This window comes from Canis lupus, chromosome 8, assembly GCF_011100685.1.
Source record: "Canis lupus familiaris isolate Mischka breed German Shepherd chromosome 8, alternate assembly UU_Cfam_GSD_1.0, whole genome shotgun sequence".
NCBI lineage: Eukaryota > Metazoa > Chordata > Mammalia > Carnivora > Canidae > Canis > Canis lupus.
In genome coordinates this window covers 72,800,544-72,818,402 of record NC_049229.1, presented here as the reverse complement: position 1 = coordinate 72,818,402, position 17,859 = coordinate 72,800,544, and the positions used below count along the sequence as shown (strand labels likewise).

Here is a 17,859-nt window from a genome sequence, read left to right as displayed (position 1 = left end):
GGCCGTGGCAGGTCCTTCAGAGAAGCCCCTGTGCCAGGGCACAGAGGGGGGCCCAGCAGGACAAGCAGCCCTGGGTCACCCGGCCTGCGAGGGCCGAACGGAGCTGGTGGGACAGGTGATGAGACCCCAGCCCCACTCACACCCCCACTGCAGCCTGCGGGGCGCTGAGCACAGGCCCCAGAGAAGGGGTCCGGAGGGGCCGGGAGGTCGTAACGTGCGCTGTCGTCGGCCGCGATGTGTGGCAACGCCATCACGTGTGGAAAAGTCATGCAGGGAACGGACGCCGCGTGGGAAGACTATGGCCCCTGCCTCGGGCACCAAGGCCCGGGAGCTCAGGCCTCGACTGGAGCTTCGGAGGAGGAGGAGGCTGACCCCCACCGGTGTTCGCAGGACACCCACAGCCTCGCATGACAAACCCCGCGGCTTCCTTCCTGCCCTCGTTCATGAACTGCCCGTTCTCCAGGGGATCCCTGCCCCACCCCCTACCTCGGGTGACCCTCCCCTCCAGCCACGGGCGGGGGGCTCACTGCCCAGCTCTTGCTGCTGCCCCACAGCTGGGAGCAGCCATTCTCCTCGGGGCGGGTGAGCAGGAGCCCCGGGCCTGGCAGGGGTGGGGCAGGCCGCGCTGGGGTCTGCCGGGAGAGCGCCCCAGCCGCGGAGAGGGACGCTGGGTAGCTGGGCGGCGGTGGGACACCCGGGAGCCTCACTCCGCTGCCCCATCTGGGTTTGTTCCCCGGCGCTGCCACAGGAGGAGGAGGAGGAGGCTCCCCGAGGTGGGCCCCCATCAGGACCCCTGCGCTGCCTCCCCTCTGGGCGCGGTATCCCGTGCCCACAGTGCTGCCCACTACCCACCAGGCCCACCACGAGGTCCCAGGGGCCGTGCAGCAGCCCTGCACACCCTCCCCTCTCCAGGACGCGTCCCCACCGGGCTGGGTCCCTGCCCCTGCCCCTGCCCCTGCCCCGGTTCCTGCGGGTGGCCACTGGGCACTGTCAGACAGGCAGAGCAGCCGCGCCCGGCAGCCGTGCGGACACGGGCCCCGCACACGGTCGGGGTGCTGAGCTCCAAGCTGGGGCTGGGGGCCTGCAGCCCACGCGGGACTCACACAGAGAGGCAGGGAGGTGCGTCTGTATTCTGAGGCCCCCCTTTGTGGGTGGGGACGGTGGCTCTGTGGGTCAGGGAGGAGCGTCCCGGAGGGCTCTCCGAGGAGGTGGGGTTTAAGAGAGGCTGGTGCGGAGAGCTGAGGGCGAGGAAGCAGTCTCCACCTGCCAGGGGTCGGGAAGTCCTGGCCCCGAGCAGGGCTGGGAGGATGGGCCGCTCGGAGCCCCGACGAGGACGAGTGCGGAGGTGCGGGGGGAAGCAGCGTCCACCGGGAGCCGTGCGGCCGGGGCGCCGCGTGGAGCTGGACCTCAGCCCTGCCAAGCACAGTCCTGGCCCTGGGCTTGCCCGTCCAGGCCCACGGCGTACTGGGAATCCCAGTCCCGTTCAAACAGGCGGCGCAGCTGCTCCTGCACAGTGCGCACCCCTGGCCGGGCGCCGGGCGGCCTCTGGCTGACCACCAGGCTCACCCCCGAGGTGCTGCTGAAGTAATCTTCCGACCAGTTGGAGGTGCCTGGGGGCGGAGATGGGAGAGAGTCCCTGGATGACTGGGCTCACGCGGCCCCTCTGCAGGGCAGCCGTGCGGCCCCGTCGTGCTCTGGGGACAGAGGGGGCACAGCGGCCACTCGGCGCTTGGACGCTGCGGCCGGGGCAGCCCCTTGGTCGCAGGGGGGCGCTGAGCTCGCCACGCGTGGGGCTCCATCCGCACCATCCTGGGACGGAGGGCCTGAAAACCCAGCGCTCAGGCCTTGCCGCCCTCCCTGTGGGCCCGGGTGGGGGCTGCGCTGCTGGCCTGGTCCCTAGAGCCCCGCTGGAGATCCCAATCCCCCTCGGCTGCCCTGGGCCGTGAGGGGTCCCTGCGGCCTGTGAGGGCAGCGTCCCCTTCCGCACCCCGGCCTGGCCTCCACTCGGGGCTCACGTCCCCGTCCTGCGGGTTTGTGAGGCCTCGGGTTGTGCGCACTTGCTGGGCCCCCTCCCAGACTCCAGGGTCCGGGGCCGCGGGCCTGAGCCCGCCGCCCGCGGCTGCTCACCTACGTAGGCCGCCTTCTCTGTGACCACGAACTTGCTGTGGTTCACTCTGCTGAACGGGATGTTGGTGTGATTCCTCACGGGCACGATGAAGACTTTCTTGGGGGAACAGAGAGGGGGGAGCGTGTGGGAAAGCGGGGCGCGCCCTCCCCCAGCCGGCCCTGGGAGCGGGTCCTCACCACATCCACCGAGACGCCGGCCGCGGGGTTGCTGAAGGCCTGCAGGGACCGCAGGCTGGGGAACATGCTGGGGTCCGTGTGGGGCCAGCAGCTGACCAGCAGGCGCACGCGCACACCCCTGTTGAAGGCCGCCGCCCGCAGCGCCGTGTCCAGCACCGGCCAGTACCTGCGGGACGGAGGCTCAGGGTCCCCGGGGCTGCAGCCGTGGGGGGCGGGGTCTCGGCGGGACAGGGGACGCCCCGGGCCCCAGAAGCAGGGCGGGCCGCCCCACACGCACCTGGCGGGGTGGACGAAGCGCGTGGTGGGGAAGTACTCCATGACCGAGGCGTAGATGAAGTCCTGGGCGCCCCCCATCACTGCCAGCAGCGCTTCCAGGTCCCTGGTGCGGCCGTGCGGGCACAGCACCGGCGGCGACGCCTGTGCACGGGCAGCGGTCACTGAGGGCACCGAGCGCCCCCCGACTGCGGCCCTACCGGGCGCCCACCCTCCAGCGTTTGGGAGCCGGGGGAAGGCAAGAGACGCCACCTGGAGAGGAGGGCAGGGAGGAGGGGGCCTAAACTGGCCCCCCCCCCGCTCCCCACCCCCACTCCTGGTTGGTCGGACTTCCCGGAACAAGGGGGCTCAGCGGGGCCTGGTGGAGGAGCACCCCCCTCGGTGCCGGGCCCAGACCAGCCAGCGGGGCAGCCACGGAGACGCTTGGCCCTTCCTTCCCCGCGGAGGGACAGAGCCACTCGATGAGCCGGCCCTCCCCGACTTCCTGGCCCCCAGCTGAAGCCACCTCGGCCCCACCGGGCAGCGCGCTAGGAGACTCCCCGCCCCGGGCCGCAGGATGCCCTGCCAGCCCCGTCCCCCCGATGGCCATGGCCACGTCCTCCCCTGGAGCTGGGCCTGCCCACGCCAGCCTGCCGCTCGCCAGGGGACCACGGCCCCGTCCTGGGCACTGGCTCCCCAGCCGCTGCCCGGAGGCCCCGGCGGGCACGACGGCAGGACGGGTTCCCCGAGGGCCCGGGCAGCCGGGAGAGCAGGGGCATGACGGCTCCTCAGCCCCTCTTACGGAGAGGTAGGCCGTGGTGGGCACCCCGTCAAAGCGGCCCCGGAGGGGCTGGAAGCGGTTGATGTGGGACCAGAAGTTGTGAGGCCAGGCTTTGGGGAGGACAGCCTTCGGCGCCCCCAGCACCCAGTAGGTCTGGAAGGTCTTCTCCAGGTCGAGGGCCAGGTGGCTGCAGTTGTAGATGATGACGCCGAGCTCCTTCACCTGCAGGGACGGGGCAGCGGCTGTGTGACCCCCCCCGCCCCCCAGGCAGAGCGTAGCCCCCCGCCCCCCCCCCCACCGTGCCGGCCCGCAGGAGTCCCAGCAGACAGGGTGCTCGGCGGAGCTGGGAGGTGGGGGCCCGGGGTGCCCCGCCGGCCTTCAACATTGCCTTCCAATGAGCACAGAGACACGTGTTTGTGAAAAGATAGAAAATGCATAAAAGCCCCAGAAAGCCAGAAATTTCCTTCTTTGCATCCCTGTCTGGCGACAGACGCGGCTGCCTTTCCCGCCACCGTCCTTGAGCTGGTTTTTATCGCGTTGCTTCTCCTAAAGGGATGGTGCTGTGCGGTCGGCAGGTTTCCCCGGATAAAGACACTGGGACGTCCGTCTACGGGGTTGACGTGACGTTCCACGGGGCGGGCGCGACAGCCGAGCGTGACTCCGTAACCAGTGCCACCGGGGTGAAGGCCCCAGAGGTGCACGGGACGCCAGGCCCAGCCCCCGGGGGCGCGGGCGGGGACGGGGCCAGGTGCGCCTCCCTTCCCGGGGCTCGGCACTCACCTGCGTCAGGGACCGCCAGTCCATGTTGGCACTGCCCAGGTAGATGTGCCGCCCGTCCACGACCCAGAATTTGGAGTGCAGAACACCGCCGGTGAGCTTCTCCATGGGCACGTAGCGCACCTGCGCACCTGGCGAGAGTTCAGGACCCCGTGGTCCACCGGCTCGTGTCAGGGTCGCCTTCACGGGCCGAGCCCGACTCTCGTGCCGACGACCCTCACGGCAGTGCTGCTGGGCTCATGCCATCATCGTCCCCACTTGACGGGCGGGGAAACGCAGGCCCTGACGCCCCAACTGGCCCCAGATCCCCCCGGGCAGCCCGGCTCCGGAGCCCGGGTCACCAAGGGCTGCTCCCCGGCTGAGCTTCCAGCCTGAGCCCACCCGCAGGTCTAAGCAGCGGGGCTCAGGGGCGCCCCAAGGCCACGCCAGGCTCTGCCCCGTGGAATACGGCCCTCGGGCTCCCTGGAACCAGCCCCGGCCCCGGGGGAAGCTGACCCAAGCATGCCGCCCTGGGTCCCCTCCGTCCCGGGGAACTAGGGAAGCGCGGGGAGCCTTTCCCCACCTCCCCCAGGCCGCCCTGCTCTGCTCATCCCTGTCCCTGTCCGGAGGCACATGCTTACCCCCGGGGCAGAGGCGCCCAGGACGGCCGGGCACCTACCTCGGGCCGCCAGGACCTGCAGGTCCGTGGACTTCTTGGCCAGCGACCGGCTGCTGGTAGCCACCACCAGGGAGATGTTCTTGTCCAGCAGCTGCTCCAGCTTCTGCAGAAGGGCCTCCCCCTGTGAGGCCAGGCCAGCCGTGAGCGGACTCCCTGCCCGCTAGGAAGAGCCCAGACCTCTCCCGGGAGGCCACCCTGCCCCCGCCACGCAGAGGCAGGGAGCTGTGCCCTGGCACCCGGCCGGGCGGGACGGCCTGCAGCCTCCGAGCGGGGTGGGGAGGCCTGGGCATACCAGCTGGGACGACGAGTCGTTGACCCCGATGTCAGCCCCTGTGAGGGACCAGTAGAAGGAGGCCACGTGGATGCTCTCCTGGGCGGCGTCCAGCAGCTGCAGCCAGGCCTGGGCCAGGGGCTGGGCAGACGGGCTGCCGGCTGCAGAGGGCAGGTCCTGGGGGATGCTTTCCACGAGGACAAGCCTGCAGAAGGGGCACATGGGGCCTGAGCGGAGCCCAGGTGCCACCAACCTGCCTCGCATCACCCATTCCGTCCCCGCTGGCCAAACCAGGGGGGCTCACTGCCAACATGGGGCCCGAGCCCAGGCCGAGGGTGCGTGGGGGGAGGGGCAAATAGACTGGACAGGGCAGGCCTGAGCCCAGCAAGCCGGCGGGGGGCGGCAACAGCCAGGAGGGAGCAGGGCGGGTGAGGGCCAATCCCAGGCACCGCCTTGGAGAGCCTGGGAGCCTGGGGAGCTGTGGCTCCGAGCGGAGATTTACTGGGGGGCAGGCCCTTGGAGGCGGCCCAAGCTGAGCCCGAGGAAGGGCTGGACCAGCAGCTGCATCTTCCAGAGGCCCGTGTCCTCCCGCGGAGGGACAGCGGGAGGCACCCAGAGGCGCAGCGCTGAGAGCCGCCCCCGCCCCCCCATCCTTGCATCGCAGGCTCACTCACCGGCAAGAGTCCTGCGGCAGCTTTGGGGCCTCCCCTCTCGGGGGCTCCCAGGCCCGGCTGGCCCCGTGGCCCCTGGACCTGCTGGGCCCTTCCTCGGGGCACACCTGGCCGCAGGTGGGAGGAAGGTGCACCTGCCACAGGACGTAGGCAAGAGCCATGGCGCCGAGCCACAGCGAGGCCAGCATTCCCAGCACCTGCAACTGGAGAAGGCGTCACCACGGGGCCCCTGGACGCCGCGGGTGCGCCCTACTTCGGGGTGGGCTGACACAGCCCCTCCAGTGCTGACAGAGACTGTCCCCGGCTCCCCGAGGGGACCAGGCCCGCAGCGGGGCGAGGGCAGGGTGGACGGAGCAGGGCCCAAGCTGCCCATGTCGGGGGGCTCGGGTGGCCTGGGGCCGTCCCTCGGCTCCCCCTGAGCAGGGACGTGGGCAGGCGAGGGCAGCCCACCGGTCTGGCTGCTGTCGTCGTGGCCACTCTGCTCACCTGCCCCCGGGTCCCCCGCGCTGGCCTCTCTGTCCTGCGGGCTGTGGGGCGTGTGGAGCGGCCAGGCAGGGGCCCCGGCGCTCTCTGTGGAGGCCTCAGCACCTGATGGGGCGACCGGGCGTCACCCGCAGCCCAGCCCCGCCTGGGCCGGGACCCCGCAGAGCCTGCTGCCCGAGGTGGTGCCTGGGCTGTGAGGCCAGTGCCAGGCTTCCCTCTGCTGCGGGTGGGGCCCTCTGCCTGGAGCCTGAGGCTGGTATACGGGTGTGTGTGCGTGTGTGCATGTGTGCGTGTGTGCAGGCGTGTGCATGTGTACATTGTGTGTGCATATGTGTGCATGTGTGTGCATGTGCGCACACGTGTGTACATATGACCCCACCTGTGCCCTGTGTGTGCATGTGTGCGTGTGTGTGCATGCAGGCAGGTGTGTGCATGTGTGCATGTGCATGCATGTGTGTATGTATGACCCCACCTGTGCCTTGCGCGTGCACGTGTACATGTGTGCATGCAGGTGTGTGCATATGTACATGTGCATGTACATGTGTGTGCATGGGTGCACGTGTGCGCACACGCGTGTGTACGTGTGTCCCCATCTGTGCCTGCGACCCCACCTGGCCCTCGGGCTGCTCCCCCCTCTCCGTCTCCGTCCCCGGGGGCGTCTGCGTGTCTGAATCTCGCTTCCTTCTTTCAGCCACGCGTGTGGCGAGGCCCGGAGCCATTTCTGCTTTCAGCGGATGGGCCTGTAAGTCGCCGCTTCCCTTCCCAGGGCCGGGCCCCGGCCCCGCTCTCTGCAGGCCCTCCTGGGACCCGGGTAGCACCCCACCCTTCCCATGGCTGGGAGGGCGTGGGGCGGCTGACTTGGGGCCCTTCGCTGCTGTCCTGGGGGGTCGGGGGAACTGAGTGAGGACCCCGTGGCACCGTGTGGGGGCTCCCCCCGCACAGCAGGACTCTGTCACCCGCCGGGGCACGTCCCCCCAGGGCAGCTACTCCCAGAAAGACCGGGGAGCCAGCTGGGCTGGGCCGCTGCTGGACCCTCCCCGCCGTGACCTCCGATGCCACCACGAGCCGGGCGCCCCCGAGTTCAGCACGCCCCCCTATGCAGTGACTGGGTCACCTGGCTAGCCACGCACCGTCCAGATGTCCACAGGCCTGGGCCGTGGTGGGGAGGGGACCTCGGGGCCCGGGGCCACGCTGCAGGCCTCGTGGGCAGCTAGGCCAGGCACGTGCAGCCAGACTGTCAGCACCGGCCCCGTGGGATCTGTGGTTAGTGTCCAGGCCCCTGGGCTTTGCTCTAGGACTGTCCTCCCTCCCGTGGGACACCCTGCCTGCCTCGGGGTGGGAGACGGAGGCTGGAGGGGCTGTGTCTGCCCTCAGCCAGAACATTATAGGATGGTGGGGGCCTCAGAAGCCAGAACAGGGACCAGAGCAAGGCCTCAGGGCCTCAAGGTGCTCCTGCACCGGCAGAGCCAGGCTCGGGGGGCCGCCCCGCCTCACCACCCCCTCCGCGGGTTCATCAGGCCCTCCCTGACCCTCAAGAGAGACAGTGGGTGTGAAGCGGGGGCACCAGGGCCTCCTGGGACTGGCCGCTCCCCTGCTGCACCACAGAGGAAAGGCGCCCATCCCCCAGACCCAGACGTCCCCTGCAGAGGGCAGGTGAGAGCCCTGCGGCCCCACTGGGACTTGGAGCTGTCCTAGCACCTCCCCGACCACCGAGGCCCGGGCACATCCTCTCCTCTCTCGGCCTCTGGGAACAGCACGGGGGCCCGGGAGGCCGGCCGCCCTGGCTGCAGACCCGCTCACTCACTGCAGCGCTGGGGAGCCCATGTCCCTGGGCTGGGGGGCCCGCGGTGGGGAGAGGGTGGCCCACTAGGGATCGTGTCTCAGAGCTGTGGCGGGCTGGGGGACCCGGTGGGGCAGCCGTGGGGCCCCCGGCCATCAGAGGTCATGGCAGGTGTGGCACTTCCTGCCTGCAGAGCGTGGGGTGCGGCTGTCAGCTCGAGGGGAGGCTCCCGGCCCGGTGGTCCCTGCTGCGCAGACTAGAGGAGGGACGGTGGTCGGCAGGCCCCGCAGAGGCTCTGTGATCCCCTGGGCCCGGGGTGCTGGCAGCCGGCTTCCCCGGCCTTCGGGCTGGCTCTGCCCCTGCGCTGGGCCCCCTGGACTCACCTCGGGGGGTCGTGCCTTGGCGTCCATCTCGCTGCAGCGCAGACTGCAGCTCCGGTCGGGCAGGCTGCCTCCGCCCGAGCCCACCTGCCTCCTCTCTGCAGCCTGCTGCTTCCCCTTCTGCCACTTCCTCTTGGCCCCGAGCACCTCCTTCTGCTCCCCCGACACACATCTGGAGCCTGGTGGGCCAGCGGGAGCGTAGGCCTGGGCACGTTCACCTCCAGATTCTCTCCCCCGGCCCCATGGCCCAGGCAGAGGCGTTCTCCAGCGCAGGCCCGGGTGTGGGTTAGGCCCGGTGCCCCCCACACAGAGCCAAGGAGGCCCGGCTGGAGCGAGATTGTTCATTTCTCTCTCACACTAACCAGGTTTAGGGGCTGGTGGCCTAGAGCTGTGTGGGCTCCACGGCCATGGGGTGCCAGGTCCTCCAGGCCGCTCCTAGGGAATCCCCGCTCCCAATCCCTAGGGTTGGCCTGTAGCCTCGAGGGCCCACAGTGGCTGCTGGAGTTCAGCCGTCACCTCCGTGTTCCTAGGAGCATAAGGGACGTCCCGGAGGAGACATTCCGGAAGTCCCACGGGGCACTCCCGCTCGGGCATCAGGACTTAACAAATACCTTCCCTACAGGGTCGCAACACCAGTACCAGCCCTGACAGTCAGTGGTGCCTTGATATGGCCAGTCATGGTCTGGTTCCCGTCCTCCCGAGGCGAGGGCTGCAGGCTCCTTCCTAAGGGCACGAATCCCATGGCAGGGGCTCCACCCTCCCCGCCTGACCTCCTCCCTCCCCGCGGAGTCTCGGCTCCTCTTCCTGCTACCTGGGCCCTGCGAGTGAGGGGGGGGCGCTCGTCCTGGCAGGGGTGCGGTCGGGGGGGGGCTGCCCCGACAGCCACGGGTTCCGCTGGATCTCAGCTCCCCCACTAGTGACGCTAAGTCTGCTTGTTAGTACAACGCGCTCGCTGCCTTGCCGGCGCCCGGACCCTTACCGACCTGCACCCGCTGGTGCCCGCGCCGCCGACGCCTTCCGAAAGAAGGTTCCAGCTCAGCCGAAACGTGGCAAGGGCTATCTTGCTTCTCTTGCTTTTAATTTTATTATCCACTCTCCCAGCCCCCAGCCCCACCGTTTTATCGCGACCCACCTGCCATGTGCACGTCCGTTTCCGGCTACGACATCACGGTTGATACTTGGAGATGCTGCAAAATGCCCACCACGATGGGTTCGGGTGGCACCTGTCATCTCCAGGTCCGGTACTGTTCGTCGTGGCGAGGACGGGGAAGACATGCCGTCCTGGCCACCTCCTAGCACACGGCCCTGCGCTGCCACCCCCGCCCGGGGATCCCCGGACGCCCGATGTGTGTCCCCGCTCCCCGCCCCTGCGCCCGCCACGCCTGGCTCTGTCCACGAGCTCGGGTTTTGCAGACTCCACACCTGGGCGCCTCCCAGTCTGCGGGGCTCAGCTCCCTGCACAGTGCGCCCTCCAGGTCCAACGGGGGCGGGATCCCCTCTATCTCATGGTTGAGCGGCGTCCCACAGAGTAACAGTCCTAACGCCACTACAAACAATGACACTACGAACTGGAATTTAAGATTTCTCTGCAAGGTCTTTCTCACGATTATGTCTGACCAAGGATGTAAACAGCAAGCACCGTGTTCTAAAGTCAGTCTTTCTTTTTTTTTTCTTTTTTTATTTTTTTTCTTTCTTTTTTTTTTTTTTTAAAAGATTTTATTTAGGGATCCCTGGGTGGTGCAGCGGTTTAGCGCCTGCCTTTGGCCCAGGGCACGATCCTGGAGATCCGGGATCGAGTCCCACTTCGGGCTCCCGGTGCATGGAGCCTGCTTCTCCCTCTGCCTGTGTCTCTGCCTCTCTCTGTCTCTATGAATAAATAAATAAAATCTTTATTTATTTATTTATGATAGGCACACAGTGAGAGAGAGAGAGGCAGAGACACAGGCAGAGGGAGAAGCAGGCCCCATGCAGGGAGCCCGATTGATGTGGGACTCGATCCGGATCCCGGTGTCATGCCCCGGGCTGAAGGCAGGCGCTCAACCACTGACCCACCCAGGCGTCTTTTTTTTTTTTTTTTCCACCCAGGCGTCTTAATCATCCCCAGACCTTAAGGGCATCTGAAAAGAATTATTGGAATGTTGATAATTCCTAGTAGAAATCTCAGGTGCTCCAACAGAATAGCAATGACTTGAACGTGAAGTCTTGCCACGCCCATGCCCCTTATAAATCATTTATTAACATTTTCTCTCCCTGGCCCGGGAGTCGCTGGGAGGTCTGTGCTGGTCTGTGGGCGGATGCTTGCCTCCTGCAGGGAGGGCCGCACGCCAGGTGTCTCTTTACCCCCCTGACTAAACCACGTGCCACCGTGCACGACCCTCACTTTCCCTAATAACAGCTCCTGTCTTAAAACCTGCGTTGTCTGACTTTAATTTCCCTGCGCTAGCTGTGCCTCGATGAACACTCACATGACTTTTAAAAATATCCTTCTCCCTGAGGTTGGTATGTGTCTGCTCTTCAGATCTGTGTCTCGTAAGTAACAGAGCTGGAATTTATTTTTTTTTAAAGGTCTTATTTATTGATTTGAGAGAGAGAGCGGACGCGTGTGAGAGGGCACGAGTGAGGGCAGGGGCAGAGGGAGAAGCCGACTCCCCCGCTGAGCAGGGAGCCCGACGCGGGACCCGATCCCAGGACCCCAGGATGGTGACCTGAGCCCGAAGCAGACGCTTCACCACCTGAGCGGCGCCCCCAGAGTTGGAATTTAAAACATATCTAACCCGACCATCTCTGCCTGTTCCAGGTGAGTTTAGTCTATTTACATTTATTGTGATAACAGCTACATTGTTATTTATTTTTCATTCCTTGTATTGTGTGCTTGGCCCACATCGTTTGGTTCTGTGCGCCTCTCCCGGGTCCCCTGAGTTTTCTCCGGCTTCCCCCTCCCGGTCCAGCTATCCCCTGTCTTGGTGGTCTGGTTCCGATGCCCACCCACGCCCCCCTTATCCTTTCCGTGAGCAGACAGGGTCATCCTTCCTGGCCGTCCGTGGTCCACGTGGTGGCCCCAGGGCACGTTCCGACCCACGCACTGCGAGTGGAGACGTCTGGTCAAGGGGCCTCCATCGCTTCCTCCTGCCACATCCTGGGCTCCTATGGACGCAGAAGCGGGGGGCACCAGCTTCCCACCTGAAGGACGGTTTCCCCAAAGGGCCACTCGGACCCACGGCACATTTTACTTCCACAGTAAATATTCTTTTTTTTTTTTTTTTTCACAATAAATACTCTTTTGTTGTGTTGAGGCACTCACCTCCGCGGCCCCAGCGTTGTCGCTAGCTTGTCTTTGCCTTTCTCCCCTGCACCCGTAAGGAGGCAGGGACATATTTAACATCTTTCCCTCTCCTGGGTGACGCAAGGACCTTGGGGTACATCGGCACGACCTCCGATGATCTGCAGTGCATGTTGTCTCTCACGTCTGTCCTGTCTTGTCATGTTATGATTTTAAACCCCATACATTACACATCTTATCATCAGTTTTTCCAGTCAGGCTGTGTGAGACTGATCTGCTTGTGTCTCTGTCTGCTCAGCCTTCCTTCTCTTATTCCAGACCCCCCCAGCGTCCCGCCTCCTGAATACGTCCTCTACGACCCACCTAATAGGAATTCCGCTGGTTATAACATTCTTGGCCGCCAGTTATTTTCCTTCAGTGGGAATGTGCTGAGGGACGCCCAGTCCTTAGCGACATGCAAATGTCTCTAATTTCCCTCCGTTACTGAAGGACAGCTTTCCAGCCACAGGATTCTTGATAGACAGTTGTTCTCCCTGGAATCCCGAGGTCCTTAGGGCTCTGTTATTGCTGAGACACCTGCCCTCAGTCCTTTCTAAGGCATTTCTTTCTTCTGTGGCTGGTTTTTAAATATTCCACTTGTCCGTGGCATTCTTCAGTGTTACAGGGTGTAGCCAGGTGCAGTTTCCTTTTTTATTTTTTATTTTTTATTTATTTATTTATTTTTTAAAGATTTATTTATGATAGAGAGAGAGAGAGAGAGGCAGAGACACAGGCAGAGGGAGAAGCAGGCTCCATGCAGGGAGCCCGATGCGGGACTCGATCCCGGGACTCCAGGATCACGCCCTGGGCCAAAGGCAGGCGCTGAACTGCTGAGCCACCCAGGGATCCCCTTTAAAGTTCACTTATTGAAGTCATCTCTACACCCAACGCAGGGCTGGAACTCACAACCCCGAGATCAAGAATCTCATGCTCGGGGCCCCTGGGTGACTCAGCGGCGAGGATCTGCCTTCAGCCCAGGGCGTGATCCCAGGTCCGGGGATCGGGTCCCGCGTCGGGCTCCCTGCGTTGAGCCTGCTTCTCCCTCCGCCTGTGTCTCTGCCTCTCTCTCTGTGGGTCTCTCATGAATAAATAAATAAAATCTTAAAAAAACAAGTCTCCTGCTCTACCGACTGGAGGCTGGAAGGCCTGAATCCAGGCGTGGGCACGGGGTCCCTCTGAGCCCCTGGCACACCCGGCGGCCTCGACGACTCTTCATCCCTTCTTCCTAGAACTTAGAAGGATGCTGGCTCAGTGCCTCTGAGTTAGGCCGAGGAAAGGAGCGGAGTACGGAGTCCCAAGGCCCAGAAGGTCCCCTTCATGAGGAGGCCGTCGCCCGGCTGGGGCCCCACTGGCAGGGCCACCCAGGGGCCCTGATCCTCTCACATCTTCAAGGGTGCAGTCTGACTTGCTGCTTTAATCGTGTTCCTGCGGGTGAGGCTGGCAGGAGCCCCCACAGGTGGGGAAGTTTGAAGGTTCATTACCCCCACGGTTCCCCCAGACCCCCCCAGGCAGCACAGCACCCGGCCACGGGCGGAGCGGGCAGCGGGGAGCACTGCCTGGCTCTGCTGCCTGCGGGAAGGGGAGCTGGGAGGGAGCAGCCTGAGGCCGTGTCCCCCACGGTGGGACTCCCTGAGGGCTCCAGGGGTCTACGAGGAGGCCACCTCCCGGGGGCGGCTAACAGTCAGTCTGCGGTGCATGTGGGGACGCCCCAGGAGCTGTCACCCGCCTCCACCCACGTCTACCTGCCCCCTTCACACAACACAGTTTGTTTCGAGTGGTGTCTTACCCAAAGCATGAGTGGACACAAACAGGCTTCTTTGAGTTCATTCGTGGGCTGGTGGGGCTTTTGCCTTTTGGCCCCGGAGGGGAGAATAGCCCTCAACAGGCTCACACACACCCAGCAACGGGGATCCCCCAGTGTCGGGCGGACCCCCCAGTGTCAGGAGACACCCCAGCATCGGGGAGACACCCCAGCGTTGGGGAGACACCCCAGCATCAGGCAGACCCCCCAATGTTGGGCAGACCCCCCAGCATCTGGCAGACCCCAGCGCCGGGCGGACCGGCCAAGCCGGCGTCAGCCACCGCAGCCCCAGCCGAGGCGTGCTCCGCGGAGTTGGCCCGCGCTCTCATCCTTCAGGCACATCTTGCTCGGCGGAGCCGTCATCCCCCCTGGCTGGAAGCGAGCCCCCCCTTCCTGCCCTTGGCCAGCACCTGGCATCTCAGGGCCCCCCCGCACTTCAGAGGCCGCCGCTAACCGCTCTCCCCGCACTTCTGAACAACGAAAGGAACTTGGCTTCCAACTGCCTTGGGGATTCCGTTTATTCCTCTCCAGGGTGCCAGCCCCACGTTTTTTGGGGGGTGACGGGTCCCAGCCACCATCACGGGCACGGGGATCTGCCACATAGTTACCAGCCTCTGCACCCGCTCGCACGCGCAGTCTGCAGAGCTCCGCTCCTTCCTGAAGAGCAGTAAAGCTGCAGGCGTCATCGGTGGAAAACGTCTCTCCCCCGTCACTCTGGAACGACGGTTTCGCCGGGTGACGATTCTCTCCTGGCGCCTGAAGGGCCGGCCTCCGACGGCTCTCCGGGGGGACGAGCGTCCGTCCACCTGCTGCTCCCCTGGAGGCTGCTCTCCTACCTGTCTCCTCTGAAGGTTTGCTCTTTATCTTGGGTCCTCCGTGTTTCAGCGTGGCTGTGCCCAGGTGAGGCCGGTTCTCATCCACCGCCCTCCCCCTTGGGGCTCGGAGCTCTTAAATTGGAGGATTTGTGCCTGCAATCATTTCTAGAACATTCTCAGCCATTATCTCTTTGGAGACGGCCCCTGCCTATTTTCCGTACCCTCAGTGTGGAACTCGGGTTAGGTGTGCACGGAGCCTTCACATCCACACCCCACACCACAGACTCCTTCCACAGTGGCACGTCTTCGCCTCAACCTTCGGGTCGGGCTGACGTCGGGCCACCCAGCTGCATCTTTGGCGGTTTACCGGCTGCTCTGCATTCCTGAGGTTCCCACTTCTTACCTCAGATTTTTTTCTCCTGCCCAGAGCCAGGCAGCAGAGGACCTTCCCTGCCCTGTCACCAGGCCCTGGGTGGGGTGCTCTGACCCCTTGCCCTGTGCGACCAGCCTTGGGACACTCGGCTCTGAGCAGGATTCCTAATTTCACCTCCGCTCTTACTGGGCGAGTGTGGACAGAAACCGCGAGTGCTCAGCCACGAGGAGGTTTCTGGGCCTGTAGCTGCCCCCGCAGGCTCCATACTCCGGCTCCCAGGACCCAGCTCCTGCTGCACGTCTAGTACCGGGCACTTCCCTTTCTTTACCAAAATCTCACATTTGCATCTGGTTTCAATTTTACTTTCAGCCAACAATTGTAGCTGTTCCGGTTGGCAGAGATGAAGCAGAAGTGTGAGAGGCTGAGAAGCCAGGCAAGCAGACAGAGCCAGTTTTGGCAGACTCACGAAGCCGGAGAGGAACACGCAGGCATTCCCGTGGTCCAGGGCCTCTAGGACTGGAGGGGTCGAGGCGCTGTGGAGAAAGAGAGCAGAGCGGACAGCGGGGCACTTGCCAACTTGTGTGCTGTGCAGGAACAGGAGGCTGAGCAGAGTGGCCGAAAACCTAAACAAAGCTCCATAATATGGTTCTGGGGACACAAAATTGAGGTCAAACTCTCTTTCAAAGGAGGAAGGTGTTGGTAAGCCCACCTGACTCACAGGTGGGGCTCTTGCGGACTCCAGGAGAGCAGAGCCCTACAAGGATGGGCAGACAAGACACAGAGGTAGAACAAGCCCCATCATGTCTAAAGCTCAGTCCCTGGCTGCATTGAAGGGACCTATCCCTGCTGGGTGATCCTCTCTGTTGAAATATGGCTTCATCCAGGCCAGCTCTGTTCTTCTCCATTCTCAATGTCAGTCACTTTAAACCAAGAGTCACCAGAGGCACCTGGGTGGCCCAGTTGGTGAAGAATCTGCCTTCGTCTTGGGTCATGATCCCAGGGTCCTGGGATGGAGCCCCATGTCAGGCCCCCTGCTCAGCGGGGAGTCTGCTTCTCCTTCTGCCCCTCTCCCTGCTCCTACACTGATCTGTCAGATAGACAAATAAAATCTCTAAAAATTTTTGAAAAATAAGTCAAGAGTCACCAGACATCAAACCATTGAGCCAAGAGCAGAAACAAGGATCCAGGTATTGGGGCTCAAACAAGCTTTGAAAATGGCTGTGATGACTATGCTCAGAACAACAAATGACAGGATGGAAATTTTCACTTAGAGAAATGAAGTTTTTTAAAAACATTTTTATTTATTCATGAGACATAGAGAGAGAGAGAGGCAGAGACACAGGCAGAGGGAGAAGCAGGCTCCCCACGGGGAGCCTGATGTGGGACTCGATCCCACAGGATCATGCCCTGAGCCAAAGGCAGATGCTCAACCACTGAGCCACCCAGGCGTCTCTGAAATATTTTTTTAAGTCAAAGAAATTCTGGAACTAAAAATACAATAAAGAATGCAATGGGGGGATCCCTGGGTGGCGCAGCGGTTTAGCACCTGCCTTCGGCCCAGGGTCTGATCCTGGAGACCCGGGATCAAGTCCCACATCAGGCTCCCTGCGTGGAGCCTGCTTCTCCCTCTGCCTGTGTCTCTGCCTCTCTCTCTCTCTCTCTCTCTCTCTGTATGTGTCTCTCATGAATAAATAAATAAAATGTTAAAAAAATAAAATAAAATTCAATTATATGGATGCCTGGGTGGCTCAGCAGTTGAGCATCTGCCTTTGGCTGAGGTCCTGATCCCGGGGTCCTGGGATTGAGTCCCACATCAGGCTCCCTGTGAGGAACCTGCTTCTCCCTCTATGTCTCTGCCTTTCTCTCTGTGTCTCTCACAAATAAATAAAATCTTAAAAAATAAAAAAATAAAATCCAATTATAAAATTTCTCTCTCACTTATTAAGGCCTAATGTAAGTTTACAGTTTTACCACTTCCTAGACCATGTAAAGACCTGCCAACACTTTAAATCTGATTGCCTCTTGCACCTTTGTGCTATCATGATCGGGCATTTTAATTCTGCAAATGTTGTAAACCCCACAACGAACTATTTTATTACTTTCTGTTGTCAACATGCCCTAAATGTATTGACATATTTCATCTCTGGTACCCTCTTCTTTCACTCTGCATTTCTACGTTTCCATCTGGAATCATTTTCCAGCAGATTGTCACTGAGTTTATTTTCGGTATAGGTTTGCTGCAATAAAACCTCTCAATGTCTTGAGTAGGGGGTGTCGGGAAATGTTTTTATTTTGCCTTTTCCTTTCACCTGGTAGATTGATACAGTATTCTAAGTTGGCAGTCACTGTTTTTTGGCACTTAAAACATATCGTTCCATTGTCTCCTGGATCTCAGTGCTTCCACAGAGCAGTCAGACGTGTTATTGTTGCCTTTCTAAATGATGTCCTTTTTTCTGACTGTTTTAGATTTTCTCTTTGTTTTTAGTTTTCCAGTGGCTTTACTATAATAAGGAGCATCTTTGTACTCATCTGTGTTGAGGTTTGTAGCTGTTCTAAAAGTGGTGTTGTCCAGCTTTCACTAGTTTGGGAGTTTGGGGAGAGCCTTGTCTCCTTGCTCTTCAGACACAATTCTGTCCCATTCCCAACTTTTCCGTGCTTGGACTCCATTTATACATGTGTTAAACCTTCGTGTATGCCCCATGTGTCTCTCATGCTGTTTTCTGTGTTTTCTATGCATTTTCTTCCTGTGTCCCATCTTTTATTCTCCAGTGACTGACATTACAGCTCACTAGGCCTCCCTCAGCTTTGTCCAATTGGCCGTGAACCCATGCATTGCATTCTTTTTTTTTTTTAAAGATTTTATTTATTTATTCATGAGAGACACACAGAGCGAGAGAGAGACGCAGAGACACAGGCAGGGAGAAGCAGGCTCCATGCAGGGAGCCCGATGTGGGACTTGATCCGGGGTCTCCAGGGTCAGGCCCTGGGCTGAAGGCGGCACTAAACCGCTGAGCCACCAGGGCTGCCCGAATTTTATTTTTTTTAAAGATTTTTTTACTTATTTATTCATGAGACACACACACACACACACACACAGAGGCAGAGACACAGGCAGAGGGAGAAGCAGGCTCCACGCAGGGAGCCCGATGCAGACTTGATCCTGGGTCTCCAGGATCACACCCTGGGCTGCAGGC

The 17,859-nt window shown here is 62.2% G+C and overlaps 1 protein-coding gene across 2 annotated transcripts; it reads right to left on the bottom strand.

Moving 5' to 3' along the window:
* Positions 1 to 1,110: 1,110 nt before the first annotated feature.
* PLD4 (phospholipase D family member 4) lies at positions 1,111 to 8,616 on the bottom strand. 2 transcript variants are annotated; one of them, XM_038544064.1, is made up of 10 exons: positions 8,361 to 8,616; positions 5,718 to 5,917; positions 5,065 to 5,248; positions 4,773 to 4,893; positions 4,118 to 4,245; positions 3,359 to 3,559; positions 2,582 to 2,721; positions 2,305 to 2,470; positions 2,128 to 2,224; positions 1,111 to 1,610 (listed from the first exon to the last, which is right to left on the bottom strand). In XM_038544064.1, exons 1-10 carry the CDS (start codon positions 8,385 to 8,387, stop codon positions 1,408 to 1,410), a joined length of 1,467 nt encoding a protein of 488 aa, XP_038399992.1. In that variant the 5' UTR covers positions 8,388 to 8,616; the 3' UTR covers positions 1,111 to 1,407. The 2 variants fall into 2 exon arrangements, with proteins under 2 accessions (XP_038399992.1, XP_038399993.1); XM_038544065.1 differs by having other exon boundaries at positions 5,718 to 5,911.
* Positions 8,617 to 17,859: the final 9,243 nt, after the last annotated feature.

What these genes read in the sequence shown, in the direction of transcription:
- PLD4 (XM_038544064.1), bottom strand. Translation starts at nt 8,387, where the DNA reads ATGGACGCCAAGGCACGACCCCCCGAG. An exon ending in GCAGGTCCTGGCGGCCCGAG is followed by an intron (nt 4,246 to 4,772) that starts GTAGGTGCCCGG and finishes AACTCTCGCCAG; the next exon opens with GTGCGCAGGTGCGCTACGTG. An exon ending in ACTGGCGGTCCCTGACGCAG is followed by an intron (nt 3,560 to 4,117) that starts GTGAGTGCCGAG and finishes CCGTCCCTGCAG; the next exon opens with GTGAAGGAGCTCGGCGTCAT.